The following is a 24,109-nucleotide window of genomic DNA, read 5'->3' on the forward strand; positions in this document are numbered from 1 at the left end:
GTGGGGCCCGATATTCTAGGACAGAGCGAGGACAGTAAAGCGAACTTTGCAGTCTACAAAAAACCCTAAAGCAAAACCACGCAAAGGGGCAAAAAAAAAACCCACCGTGCCGAACTAACGGCACGGCGGTACACCCTTTGCGTCTCAGAGCTTCCAGCAAAACAAAAGACAAGCTGGACAGAAAAAAAGCAACAAAAAAGCAAAAAGCACTTAGCTATACAGAGCAGCAAGTCACAGGAACAATCAGGAGAAGCTCAGATCCAACACTGAAACATTGACAAGGAGCAAGGATAGCAGCATCAGGCAGAGTTAAGTAATGAAGCAGTTAACGAGCTCACCAGAACACCTGAGGGAGGAAGCTCAGAAGCTGCAGTACCACTTGTGACCACAGGAGTGAATTCAGCCACAGAATTCACAACAGTCACCATTGTTTCAGGGAGAAGAGATTTCTGACTGGAGCAGTTCAGGACAACTGACTGACGGGGGTGGGTCCGACATAAATAGCAATCTGAGCAGGAAGATGGGACACTTGGAGGGGAACAAGCTTGTGAGTAGTGAGACGGTTGACTCCCTCTCGACAGACCCACGCCAGCTAGCTGTGCCTATATCCCCGGCTAGCGATACTGTCGACACATACTACTCTCAGCCCAGAGAGACATCCGCACCGGGTAGCAACCAGGATAGAGTTCATACCTTGGCTCACCACGGTGGAGGCACTGCTTAGTCCCATCCTTGCGGTGCCCGCTAAGGACGGCCTGTGGCTGTGCCCGCTGGACTGTGTTCTTCTACTGCGGCCTTGCCTACTGAACTTTTTGCGTCTTCCACTGTGCCGCTTACCATCATCTCTACCCCACCGTGTGCACGGATCAGGAGATCACGTGCTGAAGAACCCGGAGGATTCATCATCGCAAGGAGAAAGTGCATCGGCCATCTGCGGGACTGGATAGGAGACATCTTGCGCCGTCTGTGGCGCCGCCGAGGGATCTTCCAGTCACCTTCCTCCACCGCACAGAGACTGATAAGTTAACCTGCCATTATCTTCTGTATTTGTCTTTCCCCATCCGCAAATTCATAACCGTTACCCACTGCTTATGCCATCACTGTTATATATAAAGAACCTTTTAACCCTTGCTCTGCCTCCTGTGTGTCACTGCATCCTACCAACCTGCCAGCATCCTACAAATGTACTGTATAGGGATTTTACTTTTTACTGACCATGCATAACTCCATCAAGAGCTCCTCCGGCACAGAACTCCACTATGATCTGAGAAAGAGAGAGACAGCTACCAGTCATATTTGTACGGCATCATTTCTACTCAACGTTAGCCAACATTTTGGGAGTTCTGTATCTAATAATGAATTTGAAAAAAACAAAGGTGTGAATTTATCAGGATCTTACCCAGAGTTGCCGATCCCAAAAAATTGCCTCTAGTAGTCTAAGGATGTTGAGATGCTGGCATTGCCCCAAAATATTAATCTCAGAAACATGATCCTCCAAGGCTTCTTCACATGAAATTTCAAGAATCTTTACTGCAGCCCACTCCTGTCTCTCCTTGTGATGTGCCTGAAAACACAGTATTGTGCAATGAGAAATCAACATTCTGCAGAAGTGTAGCTTAAAAATTCCCATGGCCCTTGTATAAAATGTATTAATGTATATGACGTGACCTTGGAACTATCAGGCATAGAGGTCCCATTTCAGCCACAACCTCTTCCTCATTAAGTATAATAACACTTTCTGAATTAGCCATTTTCAATCTACTTTGTCGACCAAAGTAAATCTTAGACCTCATGAATATGGTTATGATATGGCTCTATACAGCTGTAGCACCTCAAGTAGCGTAGCTACCGGAGGTGCAGAAGGGGCTCTGAGGGGGCCCACCCGGAGCTATTCCACTGTAACTGTCTCGGCGTGCTCAGCACACCGATAGTTACATTCTGTGGCAGAGCAGGGAGAATCGATCTCCCTGCACTGCCACCCAGCCTCTATGGGGCCCCGAAGGCCAGTATCCATTGTTTCAGATGCCACACATCTCATATCTTCACAGCATAGAAAATTGCCTTCAGACGACCCCAGCATCTGAAACAATAGATACTGGAAGCATGTGCTAGCATTTCTTCTGCGGTGTTGCTATCAGTGTGTCAAGAGTGGGAGAAGAGGGTTGCATTGACAATCCAACACGATGGGCAGCACTTTGAACACATGTTATAAGTGGTCATAAACTTGTAAATAACTCATGAAAGAATAAAGTTACATGAAATCCAAGCACACCATTGTTTTTCTTGTGAAATTCTCAATAAGTGTGATGTTTCACATGACCCTCTTCCCATTGGAAAAAATAAAGTTGGATACAAAATGGCTAACTTCAAAATGGCCGCCATGGTCACCACCCATCTTGAAAAGTTCCCCCATACACTAATGTGCCACAAACGGGAAGTTAATATCACCAACCATTCCCATTTTATTTAGGTGTATCCATATAAATGGCCCACCCTGTACTACAGAGTCTACCTATGGGGAGTGCATTATACTATAGAGCCTGCCTATGGGGGTGCATTATACTATAGAGTCTGCCTAAGGGAGGTGCATTATACTGTGAGGTAGCGCCAGGGCCGTAGTCATGCTAAGAGTATGTGCTTTAATGTGCCCTGGTCTCCTGTCACATGAATATAATTCCCTTCTGCAGCACACCTTCTGCCTCACCTTCTGCACCGTCAGGGTCCCATCGGGCTGGCTGAAGTTCTGCAACTAGCATTATTGCATATAAAGAGACAGAGTCCATTTCAAACTCATAACGTAAAACTTTACTTTCCTTGGTTCGCCGCACAACCTTTTCAGATACAGCATCAGCATAGAGTTTCTTACAGTCCATTCTCTAGTTTCCCTGCACTTCCTTCTACAGACCTCAGCACATGCCTGGGAAGTACAGCGTCCTCCCAGTCCAGACTCACTGTGCTTGGGGTTCCCTCGTCTATTTCGCTATGGATCTGAGGACATCAGCCCATGCGATGATCTGCCACATGATGAGCGACCTGCATCCCCGTACTGTATAGGAAATCTCTCGCTTCTGCTCCACACTGCTGTGACACACTGTACTTCTGGCCCTCCTGGGCCCTGGATGGCTGGGCTACTCACTTATAACGTTACGGAGCTACTGGGCAGCTTGGGCTCTAAAGCCCACCCAAGCTGTTTGGGCTCCCTAAACCCTCTGACTCTAACCAAGAAACTGTTCCTGCTTTACCCCAGTAAACTCCTCCTATAATAAACTATTTATAATGTACCCATCTTGTGGCCCAACTAAGGTACTACCTTATCCCTATAAGATTATGGAAAAACACTATGCATAGTAGTATTAAACATTCATATAACAGTATAAGACACCATATAAATTGCAAAATGAAATTATCTTCACACAGTGCAGCAACCGGGACATATGTAAAGGGGTAGGGGTGTGTACCAGTCTTTGTGTCCCATTACAATACTATATAGAGTCTGCCTATGGGGGGCTGCATTATACTATAGAGTCTGCCTATTGGACGCTGCATTATACTATAGAATCTGCCTATAGGGAGTGCATTATACTATAGAGTCTGCCTATGGGGATGCATTATACTATATAGAGTCTGACTATGGGGGACTGTGTTATACTATGCAGAGTCTGCCTATGGGGGTCTGCATTATAGTATAGAGTCTGCCTGTGGGGGCTGCATTATACTATACAGAGTCTGCCTATGGGGGGCTGAATTATACTATAGAGTCTGCCTATGGGGAGTGCATTATACTATAGAGTCTGCCTATGGGGGGCTGTATTATACTATAGATTCTGCCTATGGGGATGCATAATACTATATGGAGGCCTATGGGGAGTGGATTATTCTATATGGAGGCCTATGGGAAGTACATTATACTATATGGAGGCCTATGGAGAGTGTATTATACTATATTGAGAACTATCTGGTGCATTATACTATATGGAGGCTATCTAGAGGGCCATCATACAATATGGAGATTACAGTGATTAGGCCATACGGTGTTGGAGCCATCAAACAGTTTGGAGTATACTAAGGGGTCAGTATATATACAGTGAACTGAGGGGGCATTATACTGTGTAAAAGAGAGCATCATACTGTGTATAGGGGAGCTGTACAGGGGGAGACTCGAGACATTATTAAATGTAAAGTGGACACTTATTGTTATAGAGGAACTCTGGTTACTGTGACTGTCAAAGGGGCACAGAGGGCATTATTACTTTCTAGGGAACAAAATGAGGGCATTGTTTTTTAGGGCACTTTCACATTGCATTACTATATTCTAGAGGTTTGTTTTACCAGCTAGAGGCTCAGAGAACCACACAGGAAGTGCAGTAATAGGGACACATACGGCAGCAGCAGCTCAGCATTGGGGTATCAGCAGAATGAAGCGTTTGTGCAGGTTGGGAATACTCCCATTGGGGACAGTGCTGAAAATATTAGACCTGAAATATGTCTTTGTTGTAATCTCTGCAGCCGAGTCCTGGCTGGAGGAGTTGTCGTGTCGGTCTGGGCCAGATGGAAAAGATGTAACAAATGAACGATTCCATCAGAAAGAACATCCTCTGTAAGTCACCATCGATAACTGTGCTGAAGTCACTTGTATTTTCTGTAGTACTGACCATATGGCAGTAACATTAATGTTGTTTTTTGTATAGAGGTTATTTTCAGCAATAGCGCGGTCATCTGCTGAGGTTCTCCTACATCCACTATTAGGGGGCGCCACCCAGTTGTAATCAAGGTTACCTGGTTAGGGGCCCACTCAGATGTTTCGCCCCCTCAAACCAAAACCCTATCTACGCCTCTGAGAACGGTGCAGGGTGTAGCCGCGGGCAAGGCACTGGTCTTCTCCTGTGACACCCTGATGCGCTACATGAAAGAATGGGTCCTGGTTGGGTGTAACACCCATAACCTTCTTTAAGGCCCTATTGTACTTTCGGTAGCAAATTGAGGTTAAATTAATTAATGGGATCGACATCGCTTTGGGAAGGTGGTTGGCATATAAACATTTTTTTGTTTTAAAATGATGGATCATTGCTCAAAACTGGACATGACGAGCTTTAGTTTTTCATGCCCAGCAAAGTAATTTACATCACTGTACATAAAACAAATCCGAGGCCATTTGACCAGTATCTAAACTTTACAGCAACCCTAGTCATGAGTGTGTAGGTTTACTGGCCAACATTACAAACCAAAAGGCTGGTCGTAACGCTTATCATGGTGGCTCCATAGTCAATGCCTGTATGAATGAAATCATGGCATCCAAGCTAGCTACTAACAAGAATATTAATTGGACAGCTCAAGTCAGTACTGATTGGATGGAATGGTAGCCTACTCATCTCTCCCCAGTCAAGCCCGGTCATATTCCAGATTTTACACAATCCAGATGTTAGGATTCTTTGTTTGATATCACTGTCACAATTTTTGCATCTGTTGAATTTGAGAGTTTTTTGATAGTTTCTGCTTGAATTTCTTTGTAGGATGTCAGAGTCGTCTCCCAGAGCTGCTGTTTTGCCATGAACTGCCTCCTACCCTTGTAGATCTTTTGCTTGAGGATGCTCCAAAGTTTCTCAATAGGATTGAGGTCAGGAAAGGGTGGTGGACACACTATGAATTTCTCCTCCTCTTGCCCCGGTGAATTCCTCTGTTATATGTGAGTGAATATTTTGTATGCCTGGAGTTTTTTGTAAACCCTTGTTTGTGTTGCCTTGTTTGTCGGGTTGGTGTACTATGCTGCACAATAGCACCCCTCTTCCCTGGGTGGGGGAAGAGAACAGATGGAGGGCTAACTCAGGAGATAAGGCAAGGTTGGAGGCCCCGGCATCTTCACCTTCAGAAGTATCCCAGGCAGTAGGGCGAGCTAGGGCGCCACCTAGTGTTAGGGACAAGGATGGAGCCCCTGGTTCCAGGTCACCCAACAGCTGTGTCGTGACACTCTATTTACTTTGCCCAGGTCATCTTCACACACCTTTAATGACCCTAAAGGGGCCTACCTGCTTTTTCCCCATGATTCTGGAATAAAACATGACTCAACAACCTCCTTGCTGACGTTACAGCCTTTTGGGGAAAGTGGCCATTCACTACTCCATCTATCTGGACCATCCAGTGTTGCATGGCACTCATCAGTAAACAAGAGTGTTTTAAAATTAGTCTTCATGTATGTCTGGGCCAAAGGCAACCATTTTTGCTTGTGAGCAGTGTTTAGTAGTGGCCAAATAGTAAGTTTATACACAACTGCAAGCCTCTTGAGGATCCTACACCTTAAGGTTTGTGGTACTCAACAGGCACCAGCAGCTTCAAATATCTAACAACCCAATAGAGAACTTATGAAGACGCTGGATCAATAGTATAAATATTAAAAACCAAAGGCTTTATTACAAAAGATTAAAAAATACATGTAAATAGTATAACAAACTGGTGAGGCGTAACAGACAGTAAGTACAAGGTCATAGCAGAAGCTCTAGACTAATAAGACTCCCCTACATATCCCGTATATAGAGTAACTACCGTATACAAAGATACCATATGTAGAAGGCTCCTAAATAATGCTGATGATACAGCTGACCTGCAGTGTATATAGGAAGAGACCCACAGCTAGTAAGCGTGGGCCTAAATAGCAAAACACTATAAAGGTAACAAATAGCAGCTAAAGGTCATATATACCTGTAGACATGATGGAGCCCAGGGGAGAGGAGTCGTACAGACTAGGCACACCTCGACGCGCGTTTCGCTGCGGGAGCAGCTTCGTCAGGAGGTACGGTAGCATGTCTGCTAAAGCCCTTATATAATGCCCCCTAATCCACCAATGTCAGACACCTGTGTAGCGGCGCATCCGCGCCATGTTGCGGCGTCACCGAGGGGACGGCGCTCAGCGTGCGCGTCATCCGGTCACATGCTCCGGTCATGTGACCGGGCATGTAGCCAGGACAACAGAGCACCACAGAAGAACGCCTCCCCACAGCGGCGCCGCAGCGCATGCGCGCCGTGCGCACCCAAGTGTCTACAGAGAACGGTATGTATGTGGGCAGAGTCTGACAAGTAGACCAAATAAAACATAGCGACACTGCCCATAGTGAAAACCCTAACCAGAGTGGTACGCCCATGAGCCTCCCTCACTAAATCTAACAAGCCCTGAAGGCAAATCGGCTAAGGGTACCGTCACACACTGCCATTTCGATCGCTACGACGGTACGATTCGTGACGTTCCAGCGATATCGTTACGATATCACTGTGTCTGACACGCAGCAGCGATCAGGGATCCTGCTGAGAATCGTACGTCGTAGCAGATCGTTTGGAACTTTGTTTCGTCGCTGGATCTCCCACTGTCATCGCTAGATCGGTGTGTGTGACACCGATCTAGCGATGCGATCCAGCGATGCGTTCGCTTGTAACCAGGGTAAACATCGGGTAACTAAGCGCAGGGCCGCGCTTAGTTACCCGATGTTAACCCTGGTTACCGGCGTAAATGTAAAAAAAAACAAACAGCACATACTTACATTCCGGTGTCTGTCCCTTGCCGTCTGCTTCCCGCACTGTGACTGCCGGCCGTAAAGTGAAAGCAGAGCAGAGCGGTGACGTCACCGCTGTGCTGTGCTTTCACTTTACGGCCGGCAGTCACAGTGCGGGAAGCAGACGGCAAGGGACAGACACCGGAATGTAAGTATGTGCTGTTTGTTTTTTTTACGCTGGTAACCAGGGTAAACATCGGGTTACTAAGCGCGGCCCTGCTTGTTCACATCTGGCAGCTGTCAATTTGCCTCCAACACTTTTCCTTTCACTTTTCCCCATTATGTAGATAGGGGAAAAATAGTTTGGTGAATTGGAAAGCGCGGAGTTAAAATTTCACCTCACAACATAGCCTATGACGCTCTCAGGGTCTAGACGTTTGACTGTACAAAATTTTGTTTCTGTAGCTGTGACGCCTCCAACACTTTTCCTTTCACTTTTTTCCCCATTATGTAGATAGGGGCAAAATTGTTTGGTGAATTGGAAAGCGCGGGGTTAAAATTTCACCTCACAACGTAGCCTATGACGCTAACAGGGTCCAGACGTGTGGCTGTGCAAAATTTTGTTTCTGTAGCTGCGACGCCTCCAACACTTTTCCTTTCACTTTTTTCCCCATTATGTAGATAGGGGCAAAATTGTTTGGTGAATTGGAAAGCGCGGGGTTAAAATTTCACCTCACAACGTAGCCTATGACGCTCTCAGGGTCCAGACGTGTGACTGTGCAAAATTTTGTTGCTGTAGCTGCGACGCTTCCAACACTTTTCCTTTCACTTTTTTCCCCATTATGTAGATAGGGGCAAAATTGTTTGGTGAATTGGAACGCGCGGGGTTAAAATTTCGCCTCACAACGTAGCCTATGACGCTCTCGGGGTCCAGACGTGTGACTGTGCAAAATTTTGTGGCTGTAGCTGTGACGGTGCAGATGCCAATCCCGGACATACACACACACACACACATTCAGCTTTATATAGTAGATAGAGAGCGCTGGAACCATGGATGATTTCTATGTTCTTTACTTGACATGCCACTGATGCTCCCGGGCAATCACCATATCGTCCGTTATTTCAAAGGAGTCCATAATAGAAACGGGCATCACAAAAACACCAGGAAAATGTTGATCATAACTATAACTGAAGTGGGGACAAGAAGAGTGTGATTATACAATACATATAAACATTCTAAGCCCCCATTAACAGTAGGACTACTTGGTTTACCATGATGGGCAAAAAAGAGGGTAGGGGAAACATAAGAAAAAGGGGACAAAAGGACCTAGAAAATAAGCAATAAAAGACCACAACAATGTGGACAACACAACAACAACAGACAACAAATAAAATTTGCGCTAGCCCAGGAAGGATTTGAAGCTAATATATTCATTAAGCCCATTAGGGGCCATCGTGTCCAAGTCTACCGTCCACCTTGTTTCTTTTTTCAATAATTCTTTCTTATAATTGCCACCTCTGATGCCTAGTTGTACCCGATCAATCCCTCTTACTTTGAATGTTTTGGGGTTGCTGTTATAGTATTTTCTAAAATGCTTGGGTATGGTTTTTAAAGCATCTATGTCCGCTACCATGGCACCGTTCTTAATATCCCGTACGTGCTCTAGAACTCGCACACGTAACTCCCGTGTGGTCATGCCAATATATATAAGATTGCATTCACATTTGGCATAATATATCACATTGTCTGTTCTACAGTTGATGAAATGGGTGATGGAAAAAACCTTATTGCCGCTGCTATTTTCAAATGTGGAGGTTCTCTCCAAAAACTGGCATGCGGAGCAGTTACCACATTGAAACGATCCCCATCTCGGACCAGTCCTCTCAGAAAAGAATGTTTTTTGGGGTGCAACATAGTGACTCTTGGTCAGCATATCTTTCAAATTTCTAGACCTGCGCCAAGTCACAGACGGATGATTAGAGATATGTGGTGCTTCATCATTGTCTGCCAAAAGCACAGGCCAATATTTCCGCAAGGTACCCGATATCTCCCTCCACTCAGAATTGAAGGAGGTGATAAAGCGGACCGATGAGTTGTCCTGACGTTCCGTTAAGGTCTTACGTCTGATACGTAAAAATAGCAAAACACTATAAAGGTAACAAATAGCAGCTAAAGGTCATATATACCTGTAGACATGATGGAGCCCAGGGGAGAGGAGTCGTACAGACTAGGCACACCTCGACGCGCGTTTCGCTGCGGGAGCAGCTTCGTCAGGAGGTACGGTAGCATGTCTGCTAAAGCCCTTATATAATGCCCCCTAATCCACCAATGTCAGACACCTGTGTAGCGGCGCATCCGCGCCATGTTGCAGCGTCACCGAGGGGACGGCGCTCAGCGTGCACGTCATCCGGTCACATGCTCCGGTCATGTGACCGGGCATGTAGCCAGGACAACAGAGCACCACAGAAGAACGCCTCCCCACAGCGGCGCTGCAGCGCATGCGCTCCGTGCGCACCCAAGTGCCTACAGAGAACGGTATGTATGTGGGCAGAGTCTGACAAGTAGACCAAATAAAACCTAGCGACACTGCCCATAGTGAAAAACATTTAGATCTGTACCCATTAGTCAGTTTTTACGTATCAGACGTAAGACCTTAACGGAACGTCAGGACAACTCATCGGTCCGCTTTATCACCTCCTTCAGTTCTGAGTGGAGGGAGATATCGGGTACCTTGCGGAAATATTGGCCTGTGCTTTTGGCAGACAATGATGAAGCACCACATATCTCTAATCATCCGTCTGTGACTTGGCGCAGGTCTAGAAATTTGAAAGATATGCTGACCAAGAGTCACTATGTTGCACCCCAAAAAACATTCTTTTCTGAGAGGACTGGTCCGAGATGGGGATCGTTTCAATGTGGTAACTGCTCCGCATGCCAGTTTTTGGAGAGAACCTCCACATTTGAAAATAGCAGCGGCAATAAGGTTTTTTCCATCACCCATTTCATCAACTGTAGAACAGACAATGTGATATATTATGCCAAATGTGAATGCAATCTTATATATATTGGCATGACCACACGGGAGTTACGTGTGCGAGTTCTAGAGCACGTACGGGATATTAAGAACGGTGCCATGGTAGCGGACATAGATGCTTTAAAAACCATACCCAAGCATTTTAGAAAATACCATAACAGCAACCCCAAAACATTCAAAGTAAGAGGGATTGATCGGGTACAACTAGGCATCAGAGGTGACAATTATAAGAAAGAATTATTGAAAAAAGAAACAAGGTGGACGGTAGACTTGGACACGATGGCCCCTAATGGGCTTAATGAATATATTAGCTTCAAATCCTTTCTGGGCTAGCGCAAATTTTATTTGTTGTCTGTTGTTGTTGTGTTGTCCACATTGTTGTGGTCTTTTATTGCTTATTTTCTAGGTCCTTTTGTCCCCTTTTTCTTATGTTTCCCCTACCCTCTTTTTTGCCCATCATGGTAAACCAAGTAGTCCTACTGTTAATGGGGGCTTAGAATGTTTATATGTATTGTATAATCACACTCTTCTTGTCCCCACTTCAGTTATAGTTATGATCAACATTTTCCTGGTGTTTTTGTGATGCCCGTTTCTATTATGGACTCCTTTGAAATAACGGACGATATGGTGATTGCCCGGGAGCATCAGTGGCATGTCAAGTAAAGAACATAGAAATCATCCATGGTTCCAGCGCTCTCTATCTACTATATAAAGCTGAATGTGTGTGTGTGTGTGTGTGTGTGTGTGTATGTGTGTATGTCCGGGATTGGCATCTGCACCGTTGCAGCTACAGCCACAAAATTTTGCACAGTCACACGTCTGGACCCCGAGAGCGTCATAGGCTACGTTGTGAGGCGAAATTTTAACCCCGCGCGTTCCAATTCACCAAACAATTTTGCCCCTATCTACATAATGGGGAAAAAAGTGAAAGGAAAAGTGTTGGATGCGTCGCAGCTACAGCAACAAAATTTTGCACAGTCACACGTCTGGACCCTGAGAGCGTCATAGGCTACGTTGTGAGGTGAAATTTTAACCCCGCGCTTTCCAATTCACCAAACAATTTTGCCCCTATCTACATAATGGGGAAAAAAGTGAAAGGAAAAGTGTTGGAGGCGTCGCAGCTACAGAAACAAAATTTTGCACAGTCAAACGTCTAGACCCTGAGAGCGTCATAGGCTATGTTGTGAGGTGAAATTTTAACTCCGCGCTTTCCAATTCACCAAACTATTTTTCCCCTATCTACATAATGGGGAAAAGTGAAAGGAAAAGTGTTGGAGGCAAATTGACAGCTGCCAGATGTGAACAAGGGGGACTTAAAGAATGAGAGCGATGGCGCCAAAGAGTATATACCGTACAGTTGCTAAGGTAGGACCCCGACATGGGATACTCACCACACGGGGATATGAACACACACACAAAATGCGCCACACACTACCACGTGCTTGAACACATATACCACCCTCAGCACACATTTCACCACACATACGCCAACCTCGCCACATAAAAGTCGAAACACAAAAGTCGCCGCTCAAAACTCACCACACGCAAAACTCGCCACATGCAAAAAATAGGCTCACGCAAAACTCGCCACAAGTGCAAAACTCACCTCATGGAAAACTCGCCACACGCAAAACTTGCACATGCGGAAAAATTGCCATATGCACAAAATTTGCAACACATGCAAAAGTTGCCTCACACAAAACTTGCACATACTCAAAAGGCACCAGACATAAAACTCACCACACGCAAAACTCACCATGCGCAAAACTTGCTGCACACAACTTGCTACACTAACCTGTCACATGCAACTCGACACACAAAAAGTTGCTACACGCATGTTGCCACACAAAACTCATCTCACAAAAGTCGCTACATGCATGTCGCCACACGCAACTCAACACACACAACTTGACAAACGAAACTCGCCCTAAAACACACACAAGTCTGGTATTATCCTTCAAAAATAAAAATCTGATTAATAAGCAGACAAACTACAAGAGCAACAAATGTACCATATAGGAAATACGGCAGCTGTCAGTCACATGACCTGTCTATTATGTGTATGTGTGAGCTAATATATACTGCCAGGGGGAGGGCTTCCTGTTGGCTAGGGATTTATCAGGCTGCCAATTTATCTTACAAATACTGAGGTAAAAATACTGAGCAAATAACGTGTTAACGAGGTCTAATACAGGAGATCACACAGGTATATACTATATACAGGGGAGATGACACACAGATATATACTATATACAGGAGAGATGACACACAGGTATATACTATATAAAGGAGGAGATGACATACAGGTACATACTATATACAGGAGGAGATGACATACAGGTATATACTATATACAGGAGGAGATGACACACAGGTATATACTATATACAGGAGCAGATTACCTACAGCTATATACTATATACAGGAGGAGATGACATACAGGTACAGTATATGCTATATATAGAAGATGACATACAGGTATATACTATATACAGGAGGAGATGACACACACATATATACTATATACAGGGGAGATGACACACAGGTATATACTATATACAGGAGGAGATGACATACAGGTATATACTATATATAGAAGGAGATGACATACAGGTATATACTATATATAGGAGGAGATGACATACAGGTATATACTATATATAGGAGGAGATGACATACAGGTATATACTATATATAGGAGGAGATGACATACAGGTATATACTATATACAGGGGAGATGACACACAGCAGGTATATACTATATACAGGGGAGATGACATACAGGTATATACTATATACAGGAGATGACATACAGGTGTATACTATATATAAGGGAGATGACAAACATGTATATACTGAGGTGAAAATAAGAGGTGTGAGGTGAAAATGAAAAGGTGTGAGTGCAAAATGAGAGGAGTGAGGGAAAATAGTGTAGTGATCGGAAAATGACAGATGTGAGGTCGAAATGACAAGTGTTAGGCGGGAATGAGAGGAGTGAGGGAGAAAATGAGAGGTGTCAGGGAGAAAATGAGAGATGTGAGGGGGAAAATTAAAGATGTGATTGGGAAAATGAGAGGCGTAATGGGAAAATAAGAGAAGTGACGTGCTATAACTAACCACAGATATTTACTATGCCCAGGCAACGCCGGGCTCTTCAGCTAGTTTATACTATTTTTGCACTTTTACAACATATGCTCGTACCATTGTACTTTGTATACTATGTGCCACTGTGTTCGGTGTTTATGTCCTGTCAGGGGTTTGGGTGTCACTTTTCACCTACTTGGGTTTAATATTGTCTCCTGTAGCCTCTCTTAGCCGATTTGCCTTCAGGGCTTGTTAGATTTAGTGAGGGAGGCTCATGGGCGTACCACTCTGGTTAGGGTTTTCACTATGGGCAGTGTCGCTATGTTTTATTTGGTCTACTTGTCAGACTCTGCCCACATACATACCGTTCTCTGTAGACACTTGGGTGCGCACGGCGCGCATGCGCTGCGGCGCCGCTGTGGGGAGGCGTTCTTCTGTGGTGCTCTGTTGTCCTGGCTACATGCCCGGTCACATGACCGGAGCATGTGACCGGATGACGTGCACGCTGAGCGCCGTCCCCTCGGTGACGCCGCAACATGGCGCCGATGCGCCGCTACACAGGTGTCTGACATTGGTGGATTAGGGGGCATTATATAAGGGCTTTAGCAGACATGCTACCGTACCTCCTGACGAAGCTGCTCCCGCAGCGAAATGCACGTCGAGGTGTGCCTAGTCTGTACGACTCCTCTCCCTTGGGCTCCATCATGTCTACAGGTATATATGACCTTTAGCTGCTATTTGTTACCTTTATAGTGTTTTGCTATTTAGGCCCACGCTTACTAGCTGTGGGTCTCTTCCTACATACACTGCAGGTCAGCTGTATCATCAGCATTATTTAGGAGCCTTCTACATATGGTATCTTTGTATATGGTAGTTACTCTATATACGGGATATGTAGGGGAGTCTTATTAGTCTAGAGCTTCTGCTATGACCTTGTACTTACTGTCTGTTACGCCTCACCAGTTTGTTATACTATTTACATGTATTTTTTAATCTTTTGTAATAAAGCCTTTGGTTTTTAATATTTATACTATTGATCCAGCGTCTTCATAAGTTCTCTATTGGGTTGTCTGTACTTGTGTATGAAGGGATCTCATTAATTGATATGAGGGTGTGCTGTTTAGCTTCAAATATCTGTTTCTCGTCTTGTAATGGTATTTTAGTAGCTACTCTCTTGATCCAATGAATTTGTCTGGCAGAAACCTTCCTCATTATGCCTTTATCTACACGAACCTGTCTGTGGGTTGTATCAGCCATAAATCTCTTCACAGTATGCTGATCATTCTTAAGTATATGTGAAATATCTAATATTTTCATACCTTATCCATGGCGCTGCACTATTTGATGCTTTTCAGCAGCAGAGAGATCATTTTGCTTTTACATATTATTTGAAACCTGTGGCCTGCTTAATAATGTGGAACTGCAACGGAGGCCAAGGTTGTAGTCAGGCCAAGGAGCTTCTGTGTTCCCACACCCTGGCACTCCGCTACATAAACATCATGTGCAATCTGAGTAATGTGTATGCATCGCCAGTTACTCACTTGCTCTGCTCAGGTTGCAGCATCCTGGAGTTCTTCAGCACCACACAATGATTGTCCGAGTCCAAGTTAATTTTTAATTAAACAACTTTACTAAGCTCGTCCAGTTCAATTACAGACACAGCAAAGCAATCCTCATACATCAAGGACATTCATTTCCCTGAATTGTCCATGGTCCTTCCTGCCATTTCTCGTTCCCATACCATATCCTCCGGTACTGCAACTCCCCGAGTAGCTATACTAGCTTCTTCCTGATGCTCCCTGTCCATTTTCCCCATCATGGGTGAAACTAAAGGATATCACTGCCAATCCTTTTCAGACCATAGGGCTTAGACGTTCCGAGATTTATCACTAGGCCTAGCCGTTGACTCTCTCATGCTGCTCTCATTCTCTCCACGTCGTGTCTCCCCCAGCCCGTAAGGCCTGGACTTTTTAGCTTCTCCTCATGAACTCGTTTCACTCACAACCTGACTTCTCTGTCACAGTTCTTCAACTAATTACCTCAGGGAAAAACTAACTGTCACTACTGTGGGCCAGCCCAGTTTTCCAACTGTCACTACTCCGGCTGAAACCAGTTCTTATCCTACCTCGATCTAATCTATTACTCTACAGTGCCCAACACTGTTCTAAATCCTAACTGACCCCTTAATAATGCTAAACTTTAAGGTACCGTTACACTAAACGATTTACCAACGATCACGACAACGATACGACCTGGCAGTGATCGTTGGTAAATCGTTGTGTGGTCGCTGGGGAGCTGTCACACAGACAGCTCTCTCTAGCGACCAAGGATCCGGGGAACAACTTCGGCATCGTTGAAACTGTCTTCAACGATGCCGAAGTCCCTGGGTAACCAGGGTAAACATCGGGTTACTAAGTGCAGGGCCGCGCTTAGTAACCTGATATTTACCCTGGTTACCATTGTAAAAGTAAAAAAAAAAAGCACTACATACTTACATTCCGATGTCTGTCACGTCCCCCGGCATCAGCTTCCCTGCACTGTGTAAGCGCCGGCCGTAAAGCAGAGCGGTGACGTCACTGCTGTGCTCTGCTTTACGGCCGGCCGGCGCTGACACAGTCAGTGCGGGAAGCTGACGCCGGGGGACGTGACAGACATCAGAATGTGAGTATGTACCGTTTTTTTTTTTTACTTTTACAATGGTAACCAGGGTAAATATCGAGTTACTAAGCGCGGCCCTGCGCTTAGTAACCCGATGTTTACCCTGGTTACCAGTGAACACATCGCTGGATCGGCGTCACACACGCCGATTCAGCGATGACAGCGGGTGATCAGTGACCAAAAAAAGGTCCTGATCATTCCCAGCGACCAACGATCTCCCAGCAGGGGCCTGATCGTTGGTTGCTGCCACGCATAACGATTTAGTTAACGATATCGTTGCTACGTCACAAAAAGCTACGATATCGTTAACGAAATCGTTATGTGTGAAGGTACCTTTACTCTATCCCTTTATCTCCCTATCTCTAACCCTAGTCTTCTAAAGATATATGACTTGCACCGTACCCGAACATCAGTACATTGTTTAACATATTAATACACAATAAAACAGTATCACACAACACATCACTTACATGTAAAACGTACCCGCTTAATAGGAAAAGTATGCAAAGGAATGCAGGGCATGAGTTAGCCCCCAGTACACCCCTTACAGAACACCTTTCTTAAGATGTTTTCCTTTAATTGGGCCCACATGGCAATCTAATTAACACAGGTGTTTGGGATTGGTTTCAGTGGTCCCAAGAGTTCTGAAACACAAGACCATCCATGAGTGTGCTAGAAAAACAAAAAATTACATCTTTATGACACTTTAATCCAATTTGCATAATAAATTGGAACAAAATTTATTATTATTATTATTATTATTATTATCTCTTTTGCACCATTGATTCCATGGTGCTGTATATGTGAGAATGGTTTACATTCAACATACATATATAGATTACAATGAACAAGCAACAATTAAAAACTGCTACAGAGGTGAGAGGAATCCTACCTTCAAGGGCTTACAATCTACAGGAATGTCTAGTTCCTTTTTTGTAAATACCATGCAAAGAAACAACACAATGTGACAGACTCATATTCACCTTACATCTTGTGTCGGAAGTCTGTGTGGTTTTTCTTCTACCTCACAAGTGTGTTCTGAAAGGAAATGCTCAACAGTCAACTCAGACTGAGCAAAGATTTAGTCACTGTGCACTATGCACCAGCCATCTCTTCTACATTATTTGGATTTCCTACATAGATTACTGGTTCTTTTGGCTTTCTATGCAAGTAAACATTATAGCTCCAGTTGGGTAGATGGTCAACTAATTCAGCATCATGTTGGCCACCTCAGTTGGATTTTTAACGTTACAAATATTTCTCAAGGTTCCACATTATGGAGTTTGGTGTTTTTTACTCAGAGTATATGAAAATTTGTGTTAATTTAATTTATAGTTTTATTAATAATTTTCACTATGTTTATCAAAAGACTATTGCTACATTTATAGAGAACAGGCATTGATCAGTAGGGACAGGATTCGTAATACAAGGGGTCTTCTATTGTCCACATTAGAGTGGCATTAATAGGACTTCTTGAGACTCTACTAAAGTTGGCTGAGCCCATCGATTTCAGCTGTATTGATCTCCCATCTAATGTCTATGAGGGCCTTCCAACTCTTCCCCAACAGATGATGTTGGGGGGAGTTAAGGGTCAGACAGTTTGAATTTGAACACTTGACCCTTTTATTCTTCAGGAGAGGAGCCACTGCCAGACTCCTTTGGCAGCAGCTTTCTCCACTATCCCTTATGAAAACGTATAAATTCTTGGCTGAGCCAAATGTTCATGTATATGGAGGAGTCAGAAGAGATAACTGATGGCCAAATGAGCACTTGTCTGTGGGCAACCATATGTGTATGGTCAGCTTTGGACCACTGTACACCCCTATGATTCTTCTCACCAAATTTGATCATTTGCTAGATCAATTTAACTCTATTCTCTGGTATTTTGGCCAGTTCATCATGGTTTCCCAAATTTATATGCAGTGCATCAAGTATCGGATAAAAATTAGGCTCTACAAGACAGAAATACTGAATGATGATACTAAACTTTGCAAGGTAATCAACTCAGAGAAGGGTAATTTAATATTACAGAGATATTTATGTAACCTCGCGGCTTGGACTGAGAATTGGTAATTAAAGTCTAATGTAGATTAATGTAAGGTCATAAACTTGGTCAGAGGAAATAAATATATGATTAGGAACTAAAGGTAAAACACTGGGTAAAACTGTCATAGAACTAGTCTTGGGCATGTGAGTGCCAGGCAGCTGCTGCCAAGCCTAATAAAATAATGGTATGCATTAAAGGAGGCACAGATGCTCATGACAAGAACATAGTTTGGCCTCTATACAAGTCACACTTAAAATACTGTGTTTTATTTTGGTCTCCAGTGTATAAGAAGGACATAGCTAAACTAGAACGGGAGGAGAAGAGCAACCAAGGTTATTAAGGGAATGGGTGGATTGCAGTACCAATTTTATTCAGTTTTGAAAACCAAATTTTTAGGAGTGATTTTATAACAATGTGCAAATATATGAGGGGTCAGTACAGAGAGCTTTCTAATGAGCTTTTTACACCTAGACCTTTGACGGTGACAAGGGAGAATCCTCTACATCTAAGAGAAAGAAGGGTTAATCAGACGCAGATTCTTTACTGTGAGACTTTGATTAATTAACAACTAAAATCCTGGATATATTTCTTAAAAAAAAAATAGTATTACAGGTAATGGGCACTAGATTCTCTGATGGGGCGTTGATACAGGGAACTAGTCTGATTGCCACATGTGGAGTTGGGAAGGATTTTTTCCCCTAATATGGAACTATTAGTGTTTGCCCCATGGGATTTTACCTTTCTTTGGATCAACATGTTAAGCTATAGGTTGAAAACGATGGACTTACGTCTACATTCAACTTTAAAAACTATAAAGCTATGAATAGAGAGTCCTTTCATTGCTAGTCTGGGGGAAGATGGGACATTATGTGAGAGACCTTATTGTTAATCAAAGTAATGATAGCAAAAAAAAGGAACTCAAATCTCCTGAGATTATCCAAAACAACATGTGAGTACAATAGTGTGACATTGTAGAAATGCAAATAAAACAGATTAGTGGATGAGAAGAACAGAGCAAAATCAGATTTTATTACAAATTTTTAAAACTCACAACATTTGCATCTTTAAAGTTTCATTAACGCTGTAGCAACACAATGATTTTAGCTGTGACACAACTGATGTGGCCAAAAGTCGCTCTTTGCTGCTGTTGCATCCCAGCATAATGCATATGAAAAGGTCTACAGAGGCCATACTGGCCCCCTGGCCTTGAAGGGAGGCCGACATGACAGGTTAGCGTGGGAATGTAATGAGCAGGATAGCTAGGTAGAAGATTGGGGGTTAATAGATTGTCATAGGTGAAGTAGGGGTTTGGTCATAGGGGAGGAGGGGTTAGAGGTAGGGTGAGGGGGCCACTATATAAGGGTCAGCCATTTTGGCTGGGGCAACCATTTTAAGTACCCCCCCTTGATAGAGAAAGAAGCTGTAGGGTACCTGTAGTCATGGACGTGGATGCCTTGCTGCAGAGGCTGAGGGACGCGGCAGGCACCTGAATGACTGCAGGCATCGGTGAGCGGCCTGCTGCAGGGGATGGTAGCCGGAGATGCCCAGACACCTCCAGAAGGCCGCCTGCCACGGAGGTCTAGGCCTCCGGCATGCTTAAGTCCGTGGGTCACCCCCCAGGTCCGGTGCCGAAACAGGAGCCCCTCCGGAAACCCTCCAGTGAGCGGTGCAGGCCGCAGGTCGGCTGCCCTGCATCAGAGAAGCGGGAGGAATCCAGTGGTGCGGCAGGGCCTACAGCAGGGGAAGGAGTCGGCCTCTCTCTTATCTAAAGCAGCGCGGGAGATGCTGGGAGCAGGAGCAGCCGGCGCCTGTAATGCGACAGGGCATGCTCGGTGGAGGGGATCTGGAGAATCGAGGAGGTGGGGCCTTACCATTCAGCCCCTCAGTGGTGGGAGTGTCGTGGTTGGCAGCCGTCCGGCTCTGCAAGCAGCGCATTGCCGATAGCAGTGCAGGATAGCATCGAGTGTCGAGGTGCTGGCTCGTGTGAATTGGAGGTGCAGGGGTCATCAGGAGGACATGGGCAGCAGTCAGCTGCCTCGGTCATCAGTTCAGAGGACATAGCGCTGTGCACGAGCAGTGCAGCTTACTACGGGCAGCATGATGCTGGCCCCGCATCCAGTACAGCAGCAGATCAGAGGGTCCCTGCATAGACGGCTGGCACGGCTCGTAATATCAGTCGGCTGTCTGTGGAACAGGGAGATCCAGGAGCTACAGAATCTACTTCAGATCAGCACAGGATGGGATCAGGGCAACCACTACAGAATTCTTGATCTTTGGCTGCTGGCTTCACAGCGCCCAGGCAGCTAGGTGATAACGATCATTTATTTCCTAATAACCCCTTGTTAGCTTCCCCTGAGCTTAGGAGTTAGGATGCATTTTCCGGGGAAGTTAATACGGCTGTGGGGTTAATTCTGCATGGGTTAAGAGATTTACCTATATTATGTGGGTCCGGGGGGCTTCAGGGAGGGGTATCACCGTCTGCTGCATGGCTGGGGAATTCTAGGGCTGCTTTAGGGTCTGGGGGTTCACTGAGAATTTTTTGGGGTATGGTAATTCAGGTGCGGGGGCAGGTGTTTCAGCATCGTCGGGGGAAGCGGCGGGGCATCCAATGTTACTACACCAGCAGATGATCCAGTGGATTTAGGCCAACTAGGGGCAAGTGGGGGAAAAGAGAAGCATGACGCAATGCACTTGGATGATGCAGCGAAGGGCAAGGTATGTGTATGTTTCTGAGGGACCGTTGGAGGCTCACCTGAAGAAGAATTTGCAGAGAAGATCTGGAAACGGAAATACATTGAAATATTTTCCCTGTTGCCGTTAGAGCATTTTAATTTAGATAGCATGGGGAAAGAGGATTCCAAGAAGAAGGATGAAGAGAAGAGGAGGTATCGTTTAATTACTATAACATTCTCTAATTGGTTGCAGGCATTCGCCATGTGTGATTGGTGAGAAGGCTCCTGTTAATTGTTCTGGCCTTTTTTGTTATATGGATGCTATAGGTGATGCTTATCGGGTATATGGCATTCAGGGCTGGTTGAGATACGACTCAGTTTCATCAGAGGAAAGCGGTTCGGCCCAGTATTGGCTGAGACCATAAGGACATAGCTTTGTGAATGAGGGTTATAGTTCAGTCTAGGTTTGGACAAAGTAGTCAGCCTTTTCAAGGGGGCACCAGGGGTTCGGGACTGTCAGGGCACTTAGTGGCAATGCAAGAGGACTGTGTTTCTTGTTCAATGAGGGGTCATGCAAATTTAAGCACGAGTGTTCAGCCTGTGGGGGCACGCATGGAGCAACAAAATGTTTTAAAGGGGGAAGACAAAGGGGGGGCGATAACATTGATTAAAGGGGTGATGCCGATACAGCTGGATGTGATGGAGGGATTTCCAAATAGGTACCCCGATACAGCGGTGACTGTTTTGTTGAGAGATGATTTTAGGGATGGTTTCAAAATCCCGTTTGTTGAACCGGAAGTTCGGTTATCCACAAAACATTTAAAGACGGCGATGCAGTTTCCTCAAGCGGTTACTGATAAGTTACAGAAGGAGGTTTCTTTGGGTAGAATGACGGGTCCATTTGCCATGGCTCCCTTCTGTAATTTGAGGGTTTCACCACTTGGGGTGGTTCCAAAGATAGAGCCCTATAAATTCAGGCTAATTCATCACTTATCCTTTCCTAAAGGGTATTCAGTGAATGACAGAATCGATCCTGAGTTGTGTTCTGTGTTGTACACATCTTTTGATGCAGCTATGGATTTGGTGCGGTTGTGTGATAAAGGGGCGTGGTTGGCAAAAACTGACATAGAAGCGGCATTTCATTTGTTACCGGTACACCGTGATGGCATGCATTTGTTAGGCTGTTTTTGGGACGGAGGATTTTTTGTTGATCGTTGTCTTCCTATGGGTTGTTCACTTTCCTGTGCTTATTTTGAAAAGTTTAGCACTTTTTTGGAATGGGTTGTTAAGGACAAATCGGGTTTGAATTTGTGCATTCATTATCTCGATGATTTTTTGTTTATTGGTCCAGCTCAGGCTTCTGATTGTTCTATGTTATTGCATACGATGAAATGTATGGCAAAGAAATTTGGGGTTCTGTTGGCAGCGGAGAAGACAGTGGGGCCGGTGACTTCGTTGAGTTTTCTGGGGATTGAGATCGATACTATGGCAATGGAGTGTAGATTACCTGATGAGAAGGTGATCGTTTTGCGGGTGGAGGTCTTGAAAGCGGGCGGTTCGTGGAAAATAATGTTGCGGGATTTGCAGTCTTTGTTGGGCAAGCTAAATTTTGCTTACAGGGTAATGCCAATGGGTCAAGCTTTTTGTTGTCGGTTATCTTTGGTGACGGTGGGGGTGAAATCCCCTGTACATTTTATCAGATTGAAGAAGGAATTGAGGGAGGACTTGAAGGTGTGGGCACTCTTTTTGGAGGAGCACAACGGTAAATTTATCTGGATTCAACCGGTAGTGGAAACATGGTTAATTTATTTCCCATTGTTGTGACACTGTCGTTGTGAGGTGGAAGCGTAAGAAATAAAAAGATTTGTTTTCCCTGCGAGCTCGAGGGGGTTCTTGCGGTGATAAACTCATTATCATCAGCGACTTCGGCGGTTGTGAAAGTGTTGCAGCACTTGGCCTTTTTGGGCTTGACGTTTAATTTGTGGGTTGTGGCTGAGGTGAGGTCAGTAGTGTTTAATCCCGTCCCTGATGCTCTTTTTCTTTTACAGCGGGATCGCTTTTGGGAGCTGGCACCTCGAGCGGATTCATCGGGCCTGGAGTGTCCTGCAGAGTTGTGGAGACTTCTGTGCAGACTGTAAGGGATTTTTTTTCTAGGTCATTGTCGGATAGGTCTTGGAAGCAATATGGCCAGGCCTGGAGCACGTAGGAAGATTGGAGGGCATCCATGGGGGTGGAAATGGAGGACGAGAGTAGACTACGGTTGCTGGTGGGGCATTGTTGGGAGTTGGGTTGGTCAGTGGCAAAATTGAATTAACTGATGGCAGGGCTGGCGAGAATTAAAGTAAATAGGGCGGTGTCTCGCTTTATGGTGAGGAACGGTGTGTTAGTGGTGCGACATGTGTATTTGAAGTGGGGATAAGGGGAAATTTGGAGGACGGATGGAGTTCTTTTGAATGCTGTCGGCATAGACTTGTGGTGTTTGGCCATACAAGATGGCATTGAAAGTGGTTTAAAGGTGTGGGGACATAAATGTCTAAGGGGTCAAAACATTTATGTTAGTGGCATGGGGGGAGGTCCTCGTAGTTGGTAGAATTGGAGAATAATGGATTGGAGGGGGGGGGGTAGATCTCAAGTGGTCCTGGACTCCCCCTGGGTGAATTAGAATGGACGGGATTTAAATAATCCCGCGAATGGAATGATTAAGGGACTCGTTGATGTTTTTTTTTGTTTAGCCAGGTTAGTTATTCTCTGCCTCTGAGCTGGTTCTTAGCGGCTGGGGGTGAGACTTAACCCGGTGGGGCCAAGGTGGAATTTGGATATTTGTGGTTTATGTCTTGAGGCTTCGAGGACCACCCCTTCTGAGAGGATATTGTTTAAATTGTTTTGTATTAAATGTTAAAAAAAGGCTGCTGTGGCCAATTAATCCAATTTAAACCTGGTGTGTTCATTGGGGCTTTAGAGTAAAAGAAGTTATGAAGAATCTGGGGTTTAAATGGATTTTGGAATAGAAGCTCACATGAGTCACGAGTACCTCTTATGTCAAGAGATGAGCGAGCACTAAAATGCTTGGATGCTTGTAGCTCAAGCTGAGCACGCTCTTTTTGAGTAATGAGTATAATGGGAGTCAATGGGAAA

The 24,109-nt window shown here is 44.9% G+C and overlaps 1 protein-coding gene across 1 annotated transcript in view; it reads right to left on the bottom strand.

Annotated features, from left to right (window-relative positions):
• LOC138676916 (STE20-like serine/threonine-protein kinase) overlaps positions 1-24,109 on the bottom strand; it is a 105,100-nt gene that overhangs the window by 63,893 nt on the left and 17,098 nt on the right. Inside the window, exons 2-3 of the mRNA XM_069766617.1 lie at positions 1,400-1,564; positions 1,216-1,264 (exon numbers count right to left, since the gene is read on the bottom strand). Of these exons, the coding sequence (XP_069622718.1) occupies positions 1,216-1,264; positions 1,400-1,564 (214 nt within the window). The remainder of the gene's footprint in view (positions 1-1,215; positions 1,265-1,399; positions 1,565-24,109) is intronic.

Source organism: Ranitomeya imitator, chromosome 4 (genome assembly GCF_032444005.1).
Source record: "Ranitomeya imitator isolate aRanImi1 chromosome 4, aRanImi1.pri, whole genome shotgun sequence".
Taxonomy (NCBI): domain Eukaryota; kingdom Metazoa; phylum Chordata; class Amphibia; order Anura; family Dendrobatidae; genus Ranitomeya; species Ranitomeya imitator.